This window comes from Bos indicus, chromosome 1 (genome assembly GCF_029378745.1).
Source record: "Bos indicus isolate NIAB-ARS_2022 breed Sahiwal x Tharparkar chromosome 1, NIAB-ARS_B.indTharparkar_mat_pri_1.0, whole genome shotgun sequence".
NCBI classification, from domain to species: domain Eukaryota; kingdom Metazoa; phylum Chordata; class Mammalia; order Artiodactyla; family Bovidae; genus Bos; species Bos indicus.
The window spans coordinates 69,699,121-69,723,025 of record NC_091760.1 but is presented as its reverse complement, the minus strand read 5'-3'; the positions used below and the strand labels follow the sequence as shown (position 1 = coordinate 69,723,025).

At 44.7% G+C, this 23,905-nt stretch overlaps 1 protein-coding gene across 19 annotated transcripts in view; it reads right to left on the bottom strand.

The window, feature by feature from the left end:
• Positions 1 to 23,905, bottom strand: part of KALRN (kalirin RhoGEF kinase) — a 689,644-nt gene that overhangs the window by 18,759 nt on the left and 646,980 nt on the right. For 17 of the 19 annotated variants that reach the window (XM_070800327.1, XM_070800373.1, XM_070800563.1 and 14 more), the window contains 6 exons: positions 9,834 to 9,861; positions 9,038 to 9,209; positions 7,598 to 7,719; positions 6,805 to 6,936; positions 5,133 to 5,297; positions 2,988 to 3,066 (listed from right to left, as the gene is read on the bottom strand). In XM_070800327.1, the coding sequence (XP_070656428.1) occupies positions 2,988 to 3,066; positions 5,133 to 5,297; positions 6,805 to 6,936; positions 7,598 to 7,719; positions 9,038 to 9,209; positions 9,834 to 9,861 (698 nt within the window). Of the gene's footprint in view, positions 1 to 2,987; positions 3,067 to 5,132; positions 5,298 to 6,804; positions 6,937 to 7,597; positions 7,720 to 9,037; positions 9,210 to 9,833; positions 9,862 to 23,905 lie in introns of those variants that run through there. The other 2 variants (XM_070800924.1, XM_070801094.1) reach the window with 2 other exon arrangements.

The following is a 23,905-nucleotide window of genomic DNA, read 5'->3' as shown; positions in this document are numbered from 1 at the left end:
AAAAAGCCTTTGACAAAATTCAGCACCCATTTATTCTTAAAACTCTTCAAAATATGGGCATAGAAGGAACCTACCTCAACATAGAAAAGGCCATATATGATAAGCCTACAGCAAACATTATTCTCAATGGTCAAAAACTGAAAGCATTCCCCCTAAGATCAGGAACAAGACAAGGGTGTCCACTTTCACCACTATTATTCAACATAGTTGTGGAAGTCCTAGCTAGAGCAATCAGAGAAAAAAAAGAAATAAAAGGAATCCAGATCGGAAAAGAAGAAGTAAAGCTCTCCCTGTTTGCAGATTGACATGGTACTGAATATAGAAAACCCTAAAGACAGTATCAGAAAATTACTAAAGCTAATCAGTGAATTTAGCAAAGTTGTAGGATACAAAATCAATACACAGAAATCACTTGCATTTATATACATTAACAATGAAAATTCAGAAAGAGAAATTAAGGAATCAGTCCCATTCACCAATGCAACAAAAAGAATTAAATATCTAGGAATAAACCTACATAAGGAGACAAAAGAACTATACACAGAAAATTATAAGACACTAATGAAAGACATAAACAGATGGAGAGATATTCCATGTTCCTGGGTAGGGAGAATCAATATTGTGAAAATGACTATACTACCAAATGCAATCTACAGATTCAATGCTATCCCTATCAAATTACCAATGGCCTTTTTCACAGAACTAAAACAAAAAGTTTCACAATTCATATGGAAACACAAAAGACCCAGAATGGCCAAAACAGTCTTGAGAAAGAAGAATGGAGCTGGAGGAATCAATCTTCCTGACTTCAGATTACACTACAAAGCTACAGACATCAAGACAGTATGATACAGGCACAAAAACAGAAATATAGACCAATGGAACAAGATAGAAAACCCAGAAACAAACCCATGCACCTATGGGGACCTTATTTTTGACATAGGAGGCAAGAATATACAGTGGGTCAAAGACAGCCTCTTCAATAAATGGTGCTGGGAAAACTGGACAGCTACATGTAAAAGAATGAAATTAGAACACTTCCTAACACCATACACAAAGACAAACTCAAAATGGATTAAAGACCTAAATGTAAGACCAGAAACTATAAAACTCTTAGAGGAAAACATAGGCAGAATACTTGATGACATAAATCAAAGCAAGATCCTCTATGACCCACCTCCTAGAGTAATGGAAATAAAAACAAAAGTAAACAAGTAGGATGTTCAGTTCAGTTCAGTTCAGTCGCTCAGTCATGTCTGACTCTTTGCAACCCCATGAATCGCAGCACGCCAGGCCTCCCTGTCCATCACCAACTCCCAGAGTTCACCCAGACTCATGTCCATCGAGTCAGTGATGCCATCCAGCCATCTCATCCTCTGTCGTCCCCTTCTCCTCCTGCCCCCAATCCCTCCCAGCATCAGAGTCTTTTCCAATGAGTCAACTCTTTGCATGAGGTGGCCAAAGTACTGGGATTTCAGCTTTAGCATCATTCTTTCCAAAGAAATCCCAGGGCTGATCTCCTAGGATGGGATTAAACTTAAAAGCTTTTGTGCAGCAAAGGAAACTATAAGCAAGTTGAAAAGACAACCCTCAGAATGGGGGGAAATAATAGCAAATGAAACAACTGACAAAGGATTAATTTCCAAAATATACAAGTAGCTGATACAACTCAATGCCAGAAAAACAAACAACCCAATCAAAAAGTGGGAAAAAGACCTCAACAGACATTTCTCCAAAGAAGACATACAGGTGGCTAACAAACACATGAAAAGATGCTCAACATCATTCATTATTAGAGAAATGCAAATCAAAACCACAATGAGATATCACCTCACACGGATCAGAATGGCCCTCATCAAACAACCTACAGACAATGCTGGAGATGTAAATTGATACAGCCACTATGGAAGACAGTATGGAGAGTCCTTAAAAAACTGGGAATAAAATCACCGTATGACCCAGAAATCCTACTCCTAGGCATATACCTTGAGGAAACCAAAAAGACACATATGTCCCATCGTACACTGCAGCACTATTTACAGTAGCTAGAACATGGAAGCAACCTAGAGGTCCATCGACAGATGAATGGATACAGAAGTAGTGGTACATACACACAGTGGAATATTACTCAGCCACAAAAAGGGATGCATTTGAGTCAGTTCTGATGAGGTGGATGAACCTAGAGCCTATTATACAGACTGAAGTGAGTCAGAAAGAGAAAGATAAATATTGTATTCTAACACATATATACCAAATCTAAAAGAATGGTACTGAAGAATTTATTTATAGGGCAGCAGTGGAGAAACAGACATAGAGAATAGACTTAGGGACATGGGGAGAGGGGAGGAGAGGGTGAGATGTGTGGAGAGAGTAACATGGAAACTTACATTACCATATGTAAAAAGATAGCCAACGGGAATTTGCTGTATGGCTCAGGAAACTCAAACAGGGGCTCTGAATCAACCTAGAGGGGTGGGTTGGGGAGGGAGATGGGAGGGAGTTTCAAAAGGGAGGGGGTATATGTATACCTATGGCTGATTCATGTTGAGGTTTGACAGAAAACAACAAAATTCTGTAAAGCAATTACCCTTCAATAAAAATAAAAAGAAAAAAGATAATAAAAAAAAATCTCACACATTTGGACATTTTAAAAACATTTCTACAGTTGGGCCAAAGAGAAGAATCATAGTTGAAGGATAAAGTACTTAGAGCTGAACAATGAAAATGCCACAATCAGAACTCTGGATGTAGCTAAATTGTACCCTGAAGAGAAGACTGAGCCTTAAATTCTTATATTAGAAAAGCAGGAAGGCTGAGAACTTCAACTTAAGTTAGAAAAAGAACCATAGAAAAGACACATAGTCTAGTTTTTTCTTAGTATGGAGAAAATGCACTTAGTGAAAGAAACAAAAAACAAGAAAAAAGTCATTTTCATGATGTGATGTTGTTGTGTTCATAAACGAAGGAACAGAAAACTGAGTCATTACCTTCCAATTTCATTCAGCTCAGTATAAGCTGAATCAAAATTTTCCTTCCAAGAAATGGTGGCACCATCGGCAGCAGCGTCTTTGGAAGAGAAAGGATCCATTTATCATATTGAGGAAGTCATACAAGAGGAACGAAAAGGTTAACAGAAAAGCTCCAACATCACCCCCAAAGCAATTCTCATGACTAAATATGGGATCTAACTCAGTGGGAAAATACCACAATTCTCTGAAATGTTATCTAAAAAAATACTAGCCAAGGGGAAACTGATATGACAGAGTCAGACTCCCCGTACTACCTCCATAAATGAAGGGAAAACTTGGAACAATCAGAAATGTAACTTCTGGATGTTTTCAAATAGAAATCTGGTAGCAAAAATTAAAAGGGAGAAAAAAAACCAAAACACTTTGAAAGGCCTGGAAAAGCCAGTGAGAATCAGGGCTGTAGGAAGGACGCAGCAGAGAGGAAAGGGGAAGAGTTATAAAGCCAAGAAGAAAAGGAACATGCACAGAGCAGGCTAAAACCTGCTCATTCTCACCCCTTTATTCTCTGCATTAATGAGCCTATCTGGTGTACTCAATGATTTAGCTTTACCCCAAATATATTAATACTCTTGGCATAATCTTTGGTGGTAGTACCTTGTTTGATACGTTAAGCAATCATTCCCTGGCAATGATTTATATACACACACGCGCGTGCACGCACACACACACACAAACATGCACAACAACATTTGTGTTGTCTGCTGGGGAGCAAGGCTCGCAACAGGAAGCAAAACAAGCAGTGGTCATCCCAGGTGGGGCTCAGGGGGCAGCTGAGAACAGCAGTCAAGCTGCAGCACGTCTCTTTTGACCCTGGTCATCTCAGTCTGCCCACAACACAGCTGGGCTGATGCTGGACTTGGCTTACCCACATAGAGTTCTGAGGAAGTAAAGAACCAGGACCAAGGTTTCCCAGTGAGTCACAGGCCCCTCGGGAGCAGAGCTGAGCCTGGCTGGCAGTGGGGAGGGCCTGGGGAGCATTTCCGGAGTTAACCGTGGGGGTGGGGGGTGCTGCAACCAGAGGGCCCTAGAGGGTCCACAGCCCCTCTGGAGACTCTGGGATGCCCTTGACCCAAAGACACAAGTTCACTGTCTTTTAATTTCAGGGACTTCCTCTCCCTACCCCATACAGTCCATTGTCCTGCACTGTCCCAAACTTCACTATTGGGAGATTTCTTACAAAATGTCCCAGGGACCAAGGTGGCTTGGTGAATTCACGAATGCTGCTGCTGCTGCTGCTAAGTTACTTCAGTCATGTCCGACTCTGTGCGACCCCATAGATGGCAGCCCACCAGGCTCCGCCGTCCCTGGGATTCTCCAGGCAAGAACACTGGAGTGGGTTGCCATTTCCTTCTCCAATGCATGAAAGGGAAAAGTGAAAGTGAAGTCGCTCAGTGAAGTTCCTCAGTTGTGTCTGACTCTTCGCGACCCCATGGACTGCAGCCTACCAGGCTCCTCCGTCCATGGGACTTTCCAGGCAAGAGTACTGGAGTGGGGTGCCATAGAGGGGCAAAAAAAGAACCAGGTTCGTAAAATACTCAAATGCAGGTAGTTAAATGCGTATCTTGGTCATTCAATGTATCTACATGAAAATGTATCCACCCTGAAAAAAGACATTCTGGGAGGGCTGGGGGTGGAGAAATGATACTCATTTTAACTGCAACCTTCGAGCAGGTGGCTTTCCTCTCCCCGTTTTAAATTGGTGAGTGGGGCTGTCACTAATTCTGTGAGGCGCACTTAGGCTGGCAGGGGTTCCCAGGGAAGAGGAGGCTTGGTGTTTCCATCACAAAAGAGGGACAAGAAGTACCCACGGGGCTCATGGCTCCTGCCTGCCCCTCTAGGTGCCTGGCAGCACACACAGATGCCCAGGACCTGGTAGGCCTCGGGCAGACACGGGTGGCCGATCTAACTTGAGCCCCATACTTTATGGAAACACTCGTCATCAGGCCTCTGAAATGCTACTTGACAGAAGCCGACGAGCAAATCCAGGTCACCTCTAGCTCAATGGTCCAGCAGGCCAGTGGGCTGCCAGGGCCAGTGAGTGTATGACACTTGGCCAGTTATCTTATATTCACCACCAGGGTGCTGGGTGTGGCTGGGACTCACCGTAATCTGGAAGTCGCACGAATTCTGAGGGCTCGCTGGGCAGGCTGATCCCCCAGGGGTTACTGGCACTGACTCTGAACTGATAAGGACTCCCAGGACTGAGGTCTTCAATGACAAGGTAGGTGTCCAAGGTCGATGCTACTGACTGCTGCCAGGCCTGGGAACCTAGGGCATAATTTTCGAGGAGTGGGAAAGACAAAAGGCCAGAGGGACATTGTTTCAAAGACCTTCAGCAAACAATGAAAGGAAAAATGACACATTCCACTCAAGGGACAGTTGTGGTCACTGCCTCGGGCCCTGAAAGCCTGTTGGCTAACTGTCGCAGGTCTGGGTTCGATTTCTTAAGAGCCTGAATACATCATGAGTGGTGGTAAAGCAGCTGGCCTGTTGAGTCTGTTCATTTCCAAATGGGCACGTGAGAGAGTGAACAACAGAGCGTGACGAATTCACAGAGGAACACACAGCACATTTTCAACAAGGCCAGAAAAATATATGGCACATTAATAACAAAGGGAGAGAAAACAGGCATTTCAAAATGGAAACAGAATGGAAATGAACATGTATGAGCACCATGTACCTGTAAGATACTGTGGAAGGAGTCTACCCGTAATCCTCTCCTTCCACGTTGTCACTTAAATCCACAGAAGCCCTGTGAGATCGGGAGTATTCGTCTCACTTTACACATAAAGTAACCGAGGCTCAGAAAGATTAGATAACTTTCCCAAGAGAACTTAGTTCATAAGATGAACTATGACCTGAAGAATGCCAAGGGAAATACAAGCTTGGAAAGACTTCTCTCAGCTCAGCATCAATGCCTTTGTGCTGAGTTGAGAGACAGAGTGAAAAGCTAAACAAAGAGGTGGACAAATATTTTTATAACTGCAGAGGTCTCTTTAAGAGAAGAGAGAAGGGTGAAAATAAGAGTAGCAGAGAGCAGAGTAAAACAAAGGATTCTGGTTCCAGGTGAAAACCGTTGCTTTCAATTCAGGTGTGTGATTCATCACCTGGTTCAGAGAGTGCTATTAACAATTAGAGCTACCTGGCAGCTTCTCATTTCAATGAATTCTTCTTGATAATAGTTGTTCCTAACTACTAAGGATATGTATGCACTCTTAGTGTGTTAATGTAACAAAGTTAAAAACGGAACAATTTAAAAAGTGATCTCTAAATTTATACAGTTATCTCTAAGTTTCTTCTGGGGTAAAGATGGGGAGGGGGGAGGTGGGGTGGAGCATTGCTTTTGCTCTCCTAGTTACTACTCTGGAAGAAAGATCACAGATTAGCAAACTATTAACAGAGAGCTGGGTTCTCATGCCAGCTCTGCCTCTTATGAACCCCAGCTTCATGCTTCTTATCTTTCTTTAAGCTTTAGCCTCCTCATCTGTAAAATGGGCCTGATTGTCCCTGTCTGTCCCTGTCCCAGGCTTGTTAAGTAGGTAAAAGCCGGTGAAGGTACTTTGCCACCTGCCATGAGTCATTATCATTTTTGCAAAAAATCATGCTCGGGGTTTGAGATCAAAGGCAGCTGAAGCCTGGCCTGAGGCCTTGGTGCTGAGTTGGAAGATATGAGAAGGGACAGCTGATGAAAGGCATGGAAGCAGACAGTGTTATGACTCCGAAGGACCTCCTTAAGAGAGAGAAGATGGAAGCGGAGGCAGGGGAGGCGGCACACCTTCCTCTCTGTACTCCACGGTGTAACCGGAAATGGTGCAGTTTCCCGTGCTGGATGGGGGCAGCCAGCGGAGGATCACGGAAGTGCAGCTTCTCTCTTGGGCAATGGGGCGGTTAGGGGCCGCTGGAACACCTGCGGGACAGAAATTAAGATCAAATGCCATTTCTGCAGAACTTGGCATTTATGCCAAGGCTGAAAGTCACCTAGGGCATGTGACCTAACCTTTACCTCATATGCTTCCTATTACCTTGCCCACCAAGTGGTACACCTTTCCTAGGCTAAGGGAGACTTGGGAGACACACCTTGCTGCCGGAATTCTTCCTTGGATTAAATGCTGCATACTGGACAGAAAGCTCAGTGAGAGAACTGTGCTGTAGGAGGCATACAGTAGGGCCTGGACAGCTCTTATCAAAGATTCATTCTGTTCCCATTTGCTGCAACCTTGTTTTGGAACTTTTACAATGCCCCTCTTCTTCCCCAGGTCTCAGGGAGCCCTTATAATGTCCAGTTAAAATGTCTGACTAACACAAACTCATAGAAAGTAGAATGGTGGTTGTCAGGGGCTGAGGGGAGTGAGGGGGAAGTGGAGATACTTTGTTTCAAGGGTGCAGAGTTTCAGCTTTATAAAGTGAAGAGAGTTCTGGAGATGGGTTACACAACAGTGTGCCTGTGCTTCACACTACTGAACAGCACACTTGAAATTGGTGACGATGGTACATTTTGTGTGTATTTTACCATAATTAAACATGAATATTAAAACACAAGAAATGTTTGACTAACAAAGAAACTGTACCTTGCACTTTAACAGTAGCAGATGTTGACGCAGTACCATGGTCGTTTGCTGCTATGCAGGTATAGATACCGCTGTCTTGGGGCATCAGATTGCAGATTTTCAGGGTGATTTCCCCAGAGTCACTAGGGACATGAAAAGGATGTCCTTCAAACACCAGTAATGAGACAATCAACTAGTAAGGGTACAAGGTGTGCTGAGCGGAATCCTTTGGACCAGCTGAGCACCTTGCCCTCTATTTCCCCAATTCCATATAGAGGAAGAAAATTCTTGGCATGCCTATCTCTCAAGTTGGTTGTAAATGAGGGATAGTAAAGGAGTAAAATGAGATAAGAATTAGAACATGGTTTGAAATAAAGTCCTACACAAATACTGATCCCCAATATTATTACTACCTAAAATATTTGGTCCTAAAATACTTTCAGTCCATAAGCAGTAACAAGTGGTACAAAAAATGGAAAGACTAAAGAATGAAAATGCACAAGTAGTTCGCATTCTACATGTGGCACCCTTGAAATAATTGAGTGACTTAAGGCAAATTCCTTCACTGAATAACTTTCCCAGTAGTTCCAGCCAGGGGTTCAAGACATTAAAGACCTACTCTGAAAAGGTTAAACCCAGCGGTCACAGTCAGTCCCACTCCCTCCTCACTGGTTGTAACATAACGTGGTAATCTTCATGACCCTTGCCACGCACTGACTCTCATCCTAAGCTCCCTGGGTCCACTGATATTTTAGGATCAGGCCATGGAGTCTCTGATAGGAATATCATTTCACACACAAAAACATTAAGCTAAAGGATGAAGTGTCTTGATCCTAGCTGTTTCTTCCATAAATGTTTTTTAAGCATCTAGGGCTTGTTACTGCTTGTCCTATGTAAGCAGCATTGTGCAAGAAAGTTCTTAATTAGCAGGGCTTCCCTGGTGACTGAGAAGTAAAGAATCTGCCTGCAATGCAGGAGAACCAGGTTCAACCCCTGAACCAGGAAGATCCCCTGGAGAAGGGAATGGCAACCCACTCCAGTATTCTTGCCTGGAAAATCCCATGGACAGAGGAGCCTGGTAGGCTACATACAGTCTATGGGGTTGCAAAGAGTTGGACACGACTGAGTGCCTAACACTTTCACTTTTGGTTCAACCAAGTTTGATTTTATAGTCTTTGCGTGGAAGCATACTTGTGGCTGGATTTTCTGTTTTCTATTGTACACTTCGGAGTAAGTCATTCTTTTTTTCCTTCTAAGACGATTGTTCTTAATGGAGGAATTGAGTATATCACTGTTTCACAGGATCCCAAGGGCCACAAAGGGTCTGTGCTAGAATAGGTTCCAGGGTAGCTCTTCTCTGAGAGGCTAAGTAACCTGCACAGGAAATGCATCCCAGACTTAGTTTCTGGGTACTGCCCGAGGTGTGGGGAGGTGCGGTGCTGATGTGGGGCTGCTGCTTACCAGGAGGAGACGGTGTATGTAGCTGAGCTGTTGTCAGTGTCAAGGATGTTCTGGTCTGGACCCTTCCAAGTGATGGTGGGCTTTGGCCGCCCACAGACTTTGCACTGCAGAGTCACTGTGTCCCCAAGCAAGCAGGTCACATCCACTAAGGGCACGAGGAATTCTGGCGCCACTGTGGTCAAATCAACATGACATACATTTGCATTATTCAGAAGAAACCGAACAAAACAATTATTTTATAATACAACCCTCTCATTCCCCACCCATGCTGTGTAATGATTCGAATAATCTTCAGCTTAACAGCGCAGAGTCACTTGTGTCCTGTGAAAAAGTATTTTTAAAGTGCCGGGCCATGTTAAGTCGCTTCAGTTGTGTCTGACTCTCTGTGTGACCCTATGGACTGTAGCCCACCAGGCTCTTCTGTCCATAGAATTCTCCAGGCAAGAATACTGGAATGGGTTTCCATTAATAAATGTTTAGTTTTAGAAAAATTAGGAAATATTGATTTAAAAAAAAGACAGTCTCCATGATGTCATCACTCAGAGGTTTCTGTGAACAGTCTGGTATATATCCTTTTAGATTTTATAGAAATATATCTTTTCTTACAAAAAGTGGATCCCATTATACACATTGCAAGTTGTGGTCTTTTTTACCCCACTGTTTATCCTAAACATTTTCCTTGTCCATAAGTACAGGACTACATGACCATTGTTTAAAGATGCTACCTCAGTGCTGGATTTGCCATAATTTATTTAGCCAATCCCTGTGCAGTCAATTCTGTCACTTTTTAACTCACCTTCTTGGATGAAATTTGGATTTAAGATCTGAAAAACACAAAGAAACAGAAAATTGCATAAATCCTAAGCTACTTAAAGAGAACGGGAGACTCATCATAGTGACCAAAATGGAAGTACAATTTGGGGCAAGAAGCCTTGAGCCCAGCCCCTATAGTTTGTGACCGTAGCACTAGGGCAGTAACAACAAGGGCACCTGATTTACCTTCCCCTCTGCTCTGTTCACACTCCCTCTGGGCAGCTGGGGCCCCAGGCAGGGGTACTGTGACTGCAGAGCTGGCCTTGCTGTCCTCCGTCACTTGCTTTCCTCCCTATTGTATGCATGCAACCCATTCTCCTCCACCTTGACATTCACTCAAGCATCATGATGGCACTGACTCTTCCCAGCATTGGGAATATTCAAAAATAGAGGAACTGACATCTATTAAAGTGGAGGGGTGCTGGACAAGAATCCAGCCATTTCCTCCCAGCAGCTAAATGCAGTTTGACTGGTTGAGGGGAAAGGAAAGTTCCACTTCTTCAGCCTGCCCTCCCAGGACTCCTCCTGTGGCCCAAGTCTCCATAGGCAGCTTGAAAACCACAGAACTGCCCTCCTGGCTGCCTAGGTGAGGAAACGGAGACTTGGGCTGCCCTAGGGACCTGTCTGGTCATACAGCTGGTTCGTGGAGGTCCTGCTGGTGCCCTTTGTACATATCAAGCTGTCTGCCATGTGACAACATGGAGCTCACAGAAGGGACAACCTTCCAGTCCACTGGCCATTTCCCCTTCTTGAGAAGATGATTGCTTGATTTTTCTCCCATCTTTTGTCTGACGTCTAACCCTATAGTCTAGGTCACAAAGCTGGGTGGGGTGAACAAAACCTGGGCTGCAGAGCAGAAGAGGCTGGGGCTCACTTCTTTTGTTTTATGTGATTTTATCCTAGTCATTTAAACCTTACTACCATTACTTTCCTTCATTATAAACTGGGGATAAATAATAACTAATACAAAGTGTTATCATGAAGATTAAATGACACCATGTATATTGCACAATGCTTGACAAGTATTTAATGACTATTTAAACAAAGATTATCTAATTCTAATCATCTCTCTTTTGCTAAGAGGCCTATTGCTGCAGTGGCTTCCAATAGTTTATCTTGCAAAATTCTTCTTTACTTCATAATGAAGGCAGGAAGCTTGTGTGCCTGGCAAACCGCCCACTGGGGCAGTCACACTTCTCTCCCTGATTTATCCAAGTCCCAGGTCAACTCGGTTTCTGTGTGGTTTTGCCTTATACAGGCATCCATCAAGCCCTTTGGAAAAAGATATTCCTCCTCTGAGTTCCTCTCTGCAAACCTTTTGCCTGCGTCTATCACTCAGGCTTTTCATGAAACAGGCTGCAGGAAACTGCTGTAATGCTGTGTCCTGGAGCTGAGTGTCTCAAGATTCTGACCACCACAGGGCTCTCTGCTAGTCTCCAAGGCTGCTCACACCACTGCCCTGCCTGCTTTTAAACCGGTGATTCTCACTCCTTGACCCAGGTGGCTTTAAAAACACAAAAACCCAATGCCTGGGCCTTACGCCTAGAAATTCTCTTTTAACTGGTTGGGATCAGCAGTTTTAAAACACAGGTGAATCAACATGCAGCCCGGTTGAGGAAGGCTGCTAAAAGTTTCCCTCAATCCAAGGAAACCAATCTCGGATAGACCAGTTTCCTGCCCCAGAGGTTTTTCTGGGTGGGATGGGGGATGCATGGGGCATATGGTAAAGGGACTGCTTTTCCCACACTTTTGAAACCCCATCTACGTGAGGAGACCCCAGACCATGGTAGGAGAAGTGTGAAGAGTTGCTCCAGTTGACAAGGCAACTAAGCCACCAGTGCCCTTGATGGGCAGCACAGCATCATGTGCAGGGGCTGCTAAGGGAGCCAGAAGTCGATCCGCCTGGCTTAGGTGGAGTGGGAGGACGACATGGAATCAGGCATTTCACAGTCAAGGAAAACTAGGAATATTTCCTAAACGTTAACAGTGGTTTTCTCAGGGTGATGAGATGGCGGGTGGCTGTCCCCCCACTCAAAAAATACTGCTTGCTTCTCTCAGTTCAGTCGCTCAGTTGTGTCCGACTCTTTGTGACCCCATAGACTGGAGCACACAGGATGGTGTAAGATTTTGTGGATACAGAGATACTAAGACATAGGCTCTGACCTCAGAATTTATAAAACATCAGAACACTGGGTAATTTTTTTTTTTTTTTCTTACACAGGCTTTCCAAATATTCTGCAGTCATTATGTTTCACTTTTGTAATAAATTTTTAAAGGAAAAAAAGGTTCGGCCAGAGGTATTAGACTGTACGTTCTTAAAAAACAGGAGCCATGTTATTCATCGTTGCACCTCAGGCCTCTAGCCCCAGTGTGCCACGTAATGGGCATTTAATACACGTTGGTTGAATGAATATTTGATCTATGTCACATTTCAATTCTCCCATGAATTTAGGACTGATTTATACATAAAATCTGGAAACAGGACCAAAAGATCTATAATATAATTACTCCTGTGTATAATCCTAATAATATTTGACTGGAGTCAGCTTTTAAACACAATAGAATGCAAACTTTTTTTTAAAAAAGATTAAAAACAATAAAATCCATGGCCTCTGAGAGAGTAGGGTCTTTAGGAATATGGGATGCATGAGGGATTGTAAACTCTAGGAGCAGACAGAGCATGTAGTATCCAGACTCTAAGCCAGACACTCTCTCTTGCCTTGAACAACATTTCCAAGCAACTGAAGCCTCAGTTTTATCTGTAAACTGGGGATCATAATGCCCACTTGGAAAGCTGTTTGACTGAAGGGCTCAACCTATTTGATGATGATTTACTGAGCTTACCATTGGTTAAGTGGTGGTGGCCAGCAGGGGGCAAGGCAGAATGCCCACTACGCTCCTTGAGCCAATGGTCTAGTGGGAAAGATGGAATTAAATGACAGGCAGTGTCGAGGACGGTGCTTGGCTGGTGTCAATAACCAGCCTTCAAGGAACACGAAGCACTGCCCTCTCCCTCCTCCTACCCCAAGTCAATCAGAAGGATTTGACTCTAGGGTCAAAAAGATTTGGGAATGCTGCCAGCTTTGTTCCATGGCCTGTATTTCCCATCTTGATGGGAATCCCCAAGGGAGCAAGACACCAAGCCCACGCCAGGAGTCTCAGAGAGCTCTCCAATGGCAGCTTCCTATGTTACAAACATTTGAGTGGGGTTTCATAAACCTACACTGTGGCAGTGCTTTATAAACATCCCCCACTGCTGCTTAGAAAGTTTACCTTATTCCCCTTTCTTGTCACAACCCCAACGGTGTTAAGTATATTATTAAACACAGCAAGCATTGTTTAAAAAGAAAATACTTCTAGCTTTGGTGTAGACCTTAGTGGGGACTTTGGAGAGAAAGGCTGCCAGTACGGCTTAACTGCAGGTTCTTTATCTGGAGGCAGCTTGTGGAAGGCATCTCTTTTCGTGCCGCTGCTCTCTGGCCGGCCCAGGTGTTGCTGATAATGGTAATACCATCACTGATTTGTTTAGCCTTTCATAGTTGGCACAAACTACTCAGACTCCTTCATTTGCTCCTCCAAAGCCCTGGGAGAAAGTGCTGAGCAGTTACTTATTCCCATTTCCAGAGGAGACAGGGAAGTTAAGTGTAACAGCACAGAGACAGTGATGGGGAAATGGCTCCCAGCGCTTTTTCCACCTCGGCGTTCAGTGCAGAGGCAAGGTCTTGGGAAAAGCATTGGGAGACTTTGTTATCAATGTCAAAGGACTGACTGCCTGCTGACCTTTGCTCCGTGTCCCATCTCTACCCAGTTCTCCTCTACAAACTTGTCCAGCAAGAACAAAGAGCCCCCCCCCCAAAAAAAAATCCATCCTAATGTTTTTCTGTGACTCTGGATTATGCCCATAGGGGATTCCTTCCTTGTTTTCTTTTATTTTGAAGCAAATCAGAGTATTGACTGGAGGAGGGTCACGACAACCTTTCATCCCGTAGCTTCCTATTTATCTGTGGTTCCCTATGGACCACCAGGCCCGTGTGGGCGAGGGCCATGTTTCATTCACTGTCATTGCCTCAGAGCCTAGCACAATACCTGACTCACAGTGTTCCATTGCTGTCTGTCAAATCAATGAAGAACTGAAATGATAGGGAGGAGAGTTGAGAAAAATGCCTTGCCGTGACCTCGGAGTGTTTTTCTATTTCCGTTTATCCGGAACATGGCTTGTTCTGAAATCTCATCAGCCAGTCACGATCTGAGATTTAGCTAACAGTGATCATCCCCTCTTCTCTGCTCTTCCAGAGGTTGGTCCCTTTGGCTCTGATCATGTGCTTCCATCTGTCATCACATCTCCCCTGCATGTTAAGAGCCCCACCAGACTTGTGAACCCTTTTGAAGCCATAACCTGTTCATGTATTTTATGTACTCTTTGTCATGTTGCTTGACATAGCAGAACAAGCAGAATTTGTTAAATTAACTGAGGTCACTCAATGAGTTTAGACTAGAACTTAGGTTTCCTTTCCATTAGACACTACCTTGTCTAATGATCACAGGTGGTGTGGGACAGGACCTGAGGTATCAGACTGGGACTCGAAGGGTTAATTATAAGGTGCACACATTTCTTGAAACCTAATGTTTTCCTTCCTCAGAAACAGTCTGGGAGCCCATGTAAAGTGGTGGCGGGGCAGGGGGTGAGATCTGGATTCCAAAATGGAAGCGGAGGTGGAGGGAAGATGACGTTGTTTATATGAAATGCACGTTTTCTCTCTGAGAGACCAAACTTCGGGAGGAGGAGGCTGGTATAGACCACGTGGGAAAGGGCAGGTTAGGAGTCCGGTTGTGGATAAACAGCAGAGGGCAGCAGGCGGTAGTGGGTCCTCCTAGAACCACCACAATCCGGTTCATCAGCAACTCAAGTTTCTTCCTTCTGGAGAGAATTCCAATTGTTTTCTTGATTTTACTTTAAAATGGGGGGAGGGGGGGTGGAGGGTGGGTAGTGAAGTAACAGGAAAGAATTACAGGTGAAATCAACCAGCAATGAATAATAAGCTGAGCTTTGAGCAAATCTGGAGTTTATTTTTCTTGCCAGTCAGTGTCCAAGGTTCTGACTCCAAGACCTGAGCATGAGGATGAAATCCCATCTGTCTAGAAGACCAGGTGTCAAACGACTGCAGAAGAAAAATACCTCTTTCTTCTAAATCCCTCATCACCTCTCACAAAACACAGTTCAAAGCTATACATCGAGAATGCCGACGGAGTCAAAATAGTCAAACAAAACTCTAACCAAAGGTCCTAAACTCAACTCAGAGCTACCTTGAGTGAAATAAAATTCCATTCTCTGCCTCCTCTTTCTCTTAATGCTTGTGTCAAGCGAGTCTGTGTTCCAACAAGGAAAGAAAGGGATTTTTAGATGATGAATAAAATGGACAGATAACAGAAAAACAATGTCTAAAAGTTGAGGTATGATTTCTGGTTTTGAGGTTTAGCCCTTCATGTTTCCAATCTGGTGAAACCAGACGCAATATTCTGTTTTTTTTTTCTTTACTAAACATTTCTCTAAATATTTAGAAAATATTCCTATTTCTTCTCTTTTCTAAGAGGACATAAGCTGAAATTTAAAAAATACATAAATGCAACACAATCCCAGACAACAGAATTCTCTTTGAACTATCCTTACCTCCCAAATATTTTCATTATCATTTGGTTCTAAGTACTTTTCCTTCAACCATGATTTTTTCCTTTGACCCAATTTTAATAGAAATGCTTTTAAATTTACAAATATATGAAATTTTAAAAAATTATCTTCTTGTTCCTGGTTTCTACAAGACTGATTCCTTGATTTTCACTGGGATTTGCTTTATGGGTAGTACATGGTTGATTTTCACAAAAAGTTCCATGTGTTCCTAAGAACATATTAAGCACTAACTACTGGGTAGAGTTATGAGTGTCTATGTGTGGAGCACGTTGTTTCATGGGGACTTCTAGTCCAAAGTGAAAGTCAAACCAGAAATCATACCTCAGTCTTGTCCTACTTTTTGTGACACCATGGACCATACAGTCCATGGAATTCTCCAGGCCAGAATACTGGAGTGGGTAGCCTTTCCCTTCTCCAGTGGATCTTCCCAACCCAGGGATCGAACCCAGGTCTCCTGCATTGCAGGTGGATTCTTTACCAGCTAAGCTACAAGGGAAGCCCAAGAATATTGGAGTGGGTAGCCTACCCCTTCTCCAGGAGATCTTCCTGACCTGGAATCGAACCAGGGTCTCCTGCATTGCAGGAGGATTCTTTACCAACTGAGCCATGAGGGAAGCCCCTTCTAGTCCAAATCCCTCTCCTATTCTTCAAGCTTTGCTTTAAGAAGATTGTGTTCTCAAAAATAAAAGGGATAAAAATATGACTTACACAGAATAATGAAAAAAGATCTATCTTCTATCTCACAAAATAGTAGAGGAGAAAGGAACTACAAGGTGGTTTATGGCGTGCACATACTGGTCTCTGGTGTTCGTGAGGATGGGGCTGGGGTTGCAGTGGTGGTGTTATCCTTTCCCTTCTGTAACTCACGTTTCCAACGTGGAATCTACAGTCTTGACTTTGAATATTCAAAATCTCTATGCATGGGTGTCCTGAGGTCTCATCCCTTAATGATTTGACCTTGATCATATCCTGATCCCCCAAACCTCTTTTACTGGGTAAACAACCTCCCAGAATCTGTGGACCCACAATATTTACGATGTGCTCTGAGGACAAGGGCCAGAGGAAGACTGACTTGTGGATTCCCACCCCGGTGCTTCTTCCCTGAGGTCCCTGAGCTGAACACACAGTTGCTGTCGTCCCTGCTTCCCCTACCAGTCATTCCCTGCCTTTCACCAGCACTCTTCCTCTCCCTGTCCTGCCCCTTAGGGTTGGGTATTTGCCACCTTCCACTTTAGTCTACTACAACAGCCCTCCAATGGGCCTGCCTATCCCCACTGTGTTCAGTTAGGTGCCAGTTACTTCCTAAAGCCCAGAATGAATTATGGGGACTCTGCCCAACAACCTTCGACTGCTCCTCACTGACTGCTCAATCAAGTCCAGGCTTCCTGGCAAATCCCCCGAAGCCTTCAGAATCTGGTTAAAACTCACCTGCCAGGCTTTATTTCCTACCACTCTTCTCACATACCTAAACCCCAGTTATCCAGATAGCGGCCTCTTTTCAATATGTGCTAGGTACTCTCAAGCCCCTTCCTCACCTTTCACACTTCTCCAAGACTCTTTACATCCTATCAGTCCCTCCAACCCAGCCCCTGACATTGTGTGAAGCCAATAACCATGCACACAGGCATCCTGGGAGACAGGTTGTGAACGCACAACCTTGGGGCAGTTACTTAACCTCTCTGCTCTCTCACCTGTAAAGCAAAAACGTTAACAGTACCTATGTCATGGTACCATGACAGGACTCAGTATGGAGCCGGATGCACAGGAAAGGCTGATAAACAGGAGCTACTGTTATTAGCCCAGCCCTGCTGCTGCTGCTAAATCGCTTCAGTCATGTCCGATTCTGTGCGACCCCACCAGGCTCCCCCATCCCTGGGATTCTCCAGGCAAGAACACTGGAGTGGGTTGCCATTTCCTTCTCCAATGCATGAAAGTGAAAAGTGAAAGCGAAGTCGCTCAGTCGTGTCCGACTCTTTGTGACCTCATGGACTGCAGCCTACCAGGCTCCTCCGTCCATAGAATTTTCCAGGCAATAGTACTGGAGTGGGTTGCCATTGCCTTCTCCTAGCCCAGCCCTGAGTGGCTGTTAAATATTCACCGAATGAGTACTTGAATGGCTCTATGACCCCAAAAGAGCAGATTTCAAAGTTCCCTATATAACAAAGGCATTTAATCAAAGCCACCTCCCTCCACGTGGCAGCACAGGGAGGAACCTAAATTACATAATTTGTTGGCCCTCTATAGTACTCACTGCAATGCCTTGTATCAACCAACTTGTGTTAAACTGAATTGACTGGGAAATCATGTTGAGCGGGCCTGTAGGTGGATCTTGACAGCACAGGGTGTGGGCAAGGGAGGTGGTGGCCTCTGCTGCTCTAATGGCTGGCTCTTAGAGCAACTTCTCCTGGGTCAATAGCACCTCATAATCTCATCAGTGTATGACACAATGAGATGGGCCAGGCTTCCAGATGAGGGTGAGGGTGTGCTGGGTGACTGTTCTGACCTGAAAAAACAATTCAGACGTTTCCAGCTCTTGAAACTAGACCTCTTTCCTGGCATTTATGGCTGGACTCCTGAGTCACTGGGAACAGGTGTGGTGAGGCCAAATAATTACCCCAACTGTCAAGGGATTTAAAAAGTTGTTGAGGAAGAAATTCTCCTCCAGCAAGCAAATGTGCAGCAGGGGACGGCCTGAAACTGACCTTCCTTAAGGAACTGAGCCTCACTTGGGGAGCAGACTTCTCTATCACATGCCAAGTCTGTCCTCTCAAAGCACCACAATTAAGACCTGCTGTTTCTATCGGTTGTGTGACCATGATCTTTCTGAACCCGTTTCTTCTAGGAGGGTAAGAATACCCCATATTCACTAAACGGTTGGAAGGAGCAGAAAGCATAGTAGACGTGACGGTGCTGTGGAAGATCTTGTAGTGAATCCTCTTGGGAGAAACACTAGCTCCAGCCAGCTAAGTGTGCTTCTCCCAGTGGCAGAATATAAATCAATCTGCATGTAGAGTTAGAGCTAAGCTAGGCAAGAGGAGTGAATCTCTGGGCCCAACCCATCAGATCTATTACAAAGAAAATATTTTGTAAAAAATAAAATGAGAGGAATGTGATGCTTCACTTTCTTTTCTCCAAAGAGTTCTTTTCATTAAAAGAAAAAAAAATTCTTTTTATAAAACGCAGAAACAGGCACCAGTGGAAATACACTGGCGATGCCGGGAGGTCAGTCACCCGACCAGGGGTGTAAAAGTTTCCTTGAATCTGTCTGGCCAGGTTATTTTGAAGCTCTGAATCTGGGACAAGGCGCCGAGGCAGCTAAGGTGGGAGCAGCAGGCTAGCTCTTTGAAGACGTGAAAGCCAGGGCTAGGGAATTGTGGGTCTGGGCGAGAAAGAAAGGTCAATTCTGGCCACTCAAACCCTTCCCAGAGCCCCAAGTGGACGCTCCAGCTGGGGCTCGGGAGGAAATGTACCCAGGCCACTCCTGCCACAGCCCCTGCAGAACAAGTCTCAGGGGCAAAACACAAACTCTCTTACTTTCTCTTCTGTTGGGGCCTCATTGTTCTCAGAGTCAGAAGTTCAGAAGAGCAAGGTCTTTCGATTCTACACCTTAGACCGGCATGAGGCTCAAAGGGTTCAACATCTCTTAGATAAACACCCGTGCTCCTGGAGCTCTGTGACCTCCCACAGAGAAACCCCTCAGGCTCAGAAAGGCTAACCTGCCTGAGGCCTTACAGTTGACAGGCCCTAGACTGGAGTCCAGGTTTCCTGGCTCCTGTGCCAGTGTTCTTTCCATATGATACTGCCTTTGTGTGATCTTTATTTAAGTCCTGCTTCAGCCTTGCAGGGCTGGGATGGGTGGAAAAGATATTCTTCTTTGTTGAGCTGGAAAACTGAATAACAAATGAACAGAGGAAAACTGGCACTGGAAGGCACGTCTTCTTGTCTGCCAGAATCTGTGTTTTAGATTAAAAACAACCTGAAGATGGGGGTGGGCAGCTCCAAGCGGAGAGCAGGATACTGTGGGTGGGGGAACAAGGGCCAGGGAAAACCAGAAACAGGCTTCAGGGCACCTGCTCATTTTGTGAACAGAAAGCCACAACTTCCTCTGCCTCGGTTTCCTCTTCTAAAAGTCTTGGAAGGGGCTGGAGAGACGGCGAGTGGAGTGGAGTTATTGTTCAGCAGGTAAAGTTTCAGTTTGGGATGATGAAACAGTTCTGGAAATGAATAATGGTGACGGCTGCACAACACTGTGAAAGCACTTAATGCCACTTAAAACAGGTAAAATGGTAAATTTTATATCATGTATGTTTCAGCACAATAAAAAACAAACAAATGAAGGGGACAGTGTTAACTAAAGGTTTCCAAGATTCCATCAACTCTGAAAGTCCATGATTCTTACCCTAGTTGGAAATTTCTTTTCAAATTAGCTTCATCTTCCCACATGCTTTCTCTCCCACAGGTTCCCAACCCAGTTCTTACACAGCAAGCACCAATACCCACCCCCTGGAGTTAAATGCCTCATGGCTGGCATTATGACTGCACGTAGCCTGTGTTGTGTCTGAGGACGGCCCTGTGTCAAATGGCTAGCTAGGGCAGAGATGTGATCTTTTTAGAATCATGACAACCTCTTACTCTGATGGACTGACCATCTCTGTTAAAAGTGGTATTGGCAGTAAAAAATATTAAGATGCATTTAATTAACTGGACTTGACATAAATGCTAGCCTGAAGACTGAGACCCAAGTCTGGGAGGTTGGGTCAGGCCTTTCTACGCCAGCATCCGCTGCAGGCAAGCGGTGATGCTGAGGTTGGAGGAGTGCCAAAGCCCAAGCATCGAGTCTTCAGACAACTTTTCAAAGGTGGCAGGGATGTGGGAACCCATGTAGCCTGGGTCCTGGGAGAAATCCAATACAGTTCAGAAAAACCCAGACTCTTCAGAGATGGGTGTGTTAGCTGAGAGGGTGGAGGCTGAGCCTCAAGTCTTCAGCCCTGCCTCCCGCCTGGGTGTCAGTGCAGATATGGGGCAGGACAGGGTGAGGAGCTGGCAGGTGGGCATGTGGTACCTAGCCCACCATCACACCTGCCTGCCTTGTCAATAAAAGACAACTGGCAGTCTAAGCTCTACTGGGAAAAATGAATTAACATTCACTTGTTCCCAAGTGAATGTTCCCAAGCCTCATGTTTGATTTTCAGCCTGATTTGACTCTTCTTCCACGTACAGACACTTCTCTCATTTATAATATCCCCCGCCATTGCCACTCCCAAAGTGTAATCAGTGCAGGATAAAGAACAAGACTAAACTATGGAGAGATCTAGTTGTTTTTAGAATGGTTCCCTCTGAGATGTGCTCATGGATCAGCAGGAGACAAGGGGGCTGTGAGCTGTGAGGGGATCGCAGAGACCAAGAGCCAATTCAGCAGGGGCTGGTGGTGTGGCTTGCGGTCCTGGGAGTGGGAGGGGAGGTTATGCTTGAGAACACTCATGAGCATGTCTCTATAGGGGAAGAAAAAGGATGTACACGTCAGAGCAGAACTGCCTCCCTTTACAAAACTGGGTGTTCTCAGAAAGCTTTGAAAATCAGATTCCTAGGATTCAAGGTGCTTTATTTTCCTCTTACTAGCTTTCAGGGATGTGCCTATATATCTCCCTAAAATTGTATGTTAGGCACATGTTAGGATATATGCCTGCCATGAGGGTAGCAATCAGCTAATGTATAAGCAGAGACCCCAGAAAACTGCCCCTTGAAGGAACCCTTCAACCCACTAATTGAGAATAAATAAAGAATGCTTTGGAAATTATATTCGTGCAGAGGCAGGAGATAAGAGCCTATACATGACTAGGCTTGGAATCAACATGCTGGCATCAGGTCAAGGGTGGGCAGAGAGCAGGGCAGGACTTAGCATTCAGAGATCTAGCATTGAGCAGTGCACAGGATGTGTGGAGTGGGTGTCAGCTGGGGGGCTCAGGCCCAGGGGATCTTAGCAGAGGTCATAGGAATTGCAGCTCAGCTCAGCGGGGCACAGGGACAAACTCCCAATGAGACCACACCTATTACAGTCATCAGGTACAAAAAGCCTGGGGCCAGACTGGGCCTGGAAATGATGCCCAAAGCTCTCAATTTAACAGCAAGAGTCCTTTATGAGGTGGACAGCCCACATATTTCTCAAACCGGGTCTTTAACATATAGCTCTTTTCAGTAGGCACCCCCAAGCCATTTTCTTCTGCAAGGGACATTGCAATAAAGTGCTACCTATACTTATCCCTTCAGAAAATTCATATTGAATAGGTTAACTTTGTATATCTTATTCGTCATCTGTGTCTGAAAACGCTAGCAGTGCCATGATGCCTGCTTTCCCTCAGCACCTGCTTCTGTGCTCAGAGTTAATTTCAACATAGCAACACAGTTTAGAAGAGCCCGATAATTCCTACAAGGATCCATATGAATGTTCAAGGGCTGCAGGCACTTCTACTACAGAAAACTAGATTAACCAAAATATTTGCAGCTTCCAACTCCTTCAAGAGTTCCAGTTCTGCCTCAACTGTTACATCTAAAAACTTTTCATACATGCATCAACACAATTTTTGGCTTTCTTTATATCAGCACTGACATCCTAACATCTTTCCTTATGCAACCACAGCACCTCCCGGTGCTCAAGCTCATGTGAAGCCTTGGATGAACAAGAACCCAAGAAATGTGTGCAATTCACAAAGCAGGGCTACAACATGCACACTTGCAAGCTTTTGTTCGTCTAAACGCAGAACAGAGAATTAATTACATCAGTCAACCTTCTCAGTGTTGACCCATGAGAAGGTCACCTTGTCCCACACCTCCCTGTGCCCAATTCTTCCTCTAAAGAGCAGCGAAGGAAAGTCATCCTTCTCCCCCTAGTCCACCAGAGCTGAGAAACGTCCCAAACTGCCTTGTAGAACGCAGATAGCTGGCTCTCCCCCCTCCCTCCAGGTATTTGCAGATGACATTTTCAGGACATGCCAGCAACGCTGAGATCTGGAGATACAGGCGCCATGAGGCATATCTCCGAGCTGACAGGTGTGGGCGTCCCAGGAGTTGGTGCTTGTCCTGTGAAATGCAAGGAAAGCAGAGCCAGAAATTTCCCCCACCTTCCTCACTCTCTAAGATACATTTAGACTACGAAGGCCATATCTGCTTCCTCCCACAGGGGAGCACCGGACTGGCCCACACCTGCCAGATTTAGCTCCGTGGCAACACCTGCAGCCACAGGGGACTATTTTCTCCTGATCTCTCACTTTCAACCACTAGTCTCTGGCTTGGTTCAAGTCAGCTGGCATCTTCCACCACCGACTTATCCCTCAGAGTCATTTGGTTTTCCTTGGCTTTTGTGCTGGTTGTCATAATATAGTGGTGGCTTTCTTTGGGATTAGGTCAAATTAGAATAATAAAGGTCCATTTAGTTAAGTGAAAATCATAGGGCTATAAAAAGGAAAAGTTTTTAAAAATACATTCTACATTTTATGCACAGAAGAACTCTCAAACTTTTATCCATTATCAGGGATGTGGGCACAGATTTGGAGAAAAACATTTCAATTTACTGGGAAAGACAAAATGGCAGGAAAGCCATTTGCTCCAATTCTCTAGGGTTTGTAAATTTATGATGCTTGTCAGTGGTGAGCCATGTGAAAGTCCTAATTCTATAATCCCAAAGAGTTCCTGGCCTAGAAGGAGTTGAAGTTGATTGGATGTCCTTGGTGGTGAAGATGTTGGTTTCTCTTCCACATTCCTGTAACCCTGTGGTATGAGAAAGGCCCCTGAGCTGGGTTTCAGCCTCCTTATCTCTAGAAAGGACTCAGCAAGGCCTACAGGAGGCAGGCTGTTCCCAGGGCTCTTTTCCTTCATGACAGGTGCAGCTACTGCCCAGGAGCCCTGGGGGCTGGGGAAGAGCGGGTTCTGGAGTTGCTGTGATCACTCCTCATTTGCTATCCACCAGCTATACCCAGTGACCAGGGGCCAGGTCATCCCACAAACCACACCTAATCCCTGATTTTACTGGTGCCTTCAGGGAGGAATTAGTCCCAGAAGAAAAAGAACATAAAGGGGAAAGGAAAAAGGGAGGAAGGAGAACTAAAAAAAATGGGTTCTTCTCTTTAATTGAGAGCCAGTCACTATTTATAATGCTATTTTCCATGAAAAAATGTTTTCCAAGTCTCCCATTATGATGCTGGAGATTTTCTACACAAAGCCAGATCGTCCAAAGAAGAAAATAATAAGCAAGCATTCAAGAGAACCAGAAGTTTTTAAAAAGGCATCTAGGAAGAGTTTTTTTTTTTTTTTTTTAAATCAAAATTAAACTGAATTCAGTTTTGTTTTGTTTTTTATAAGTTGGATGGGATACC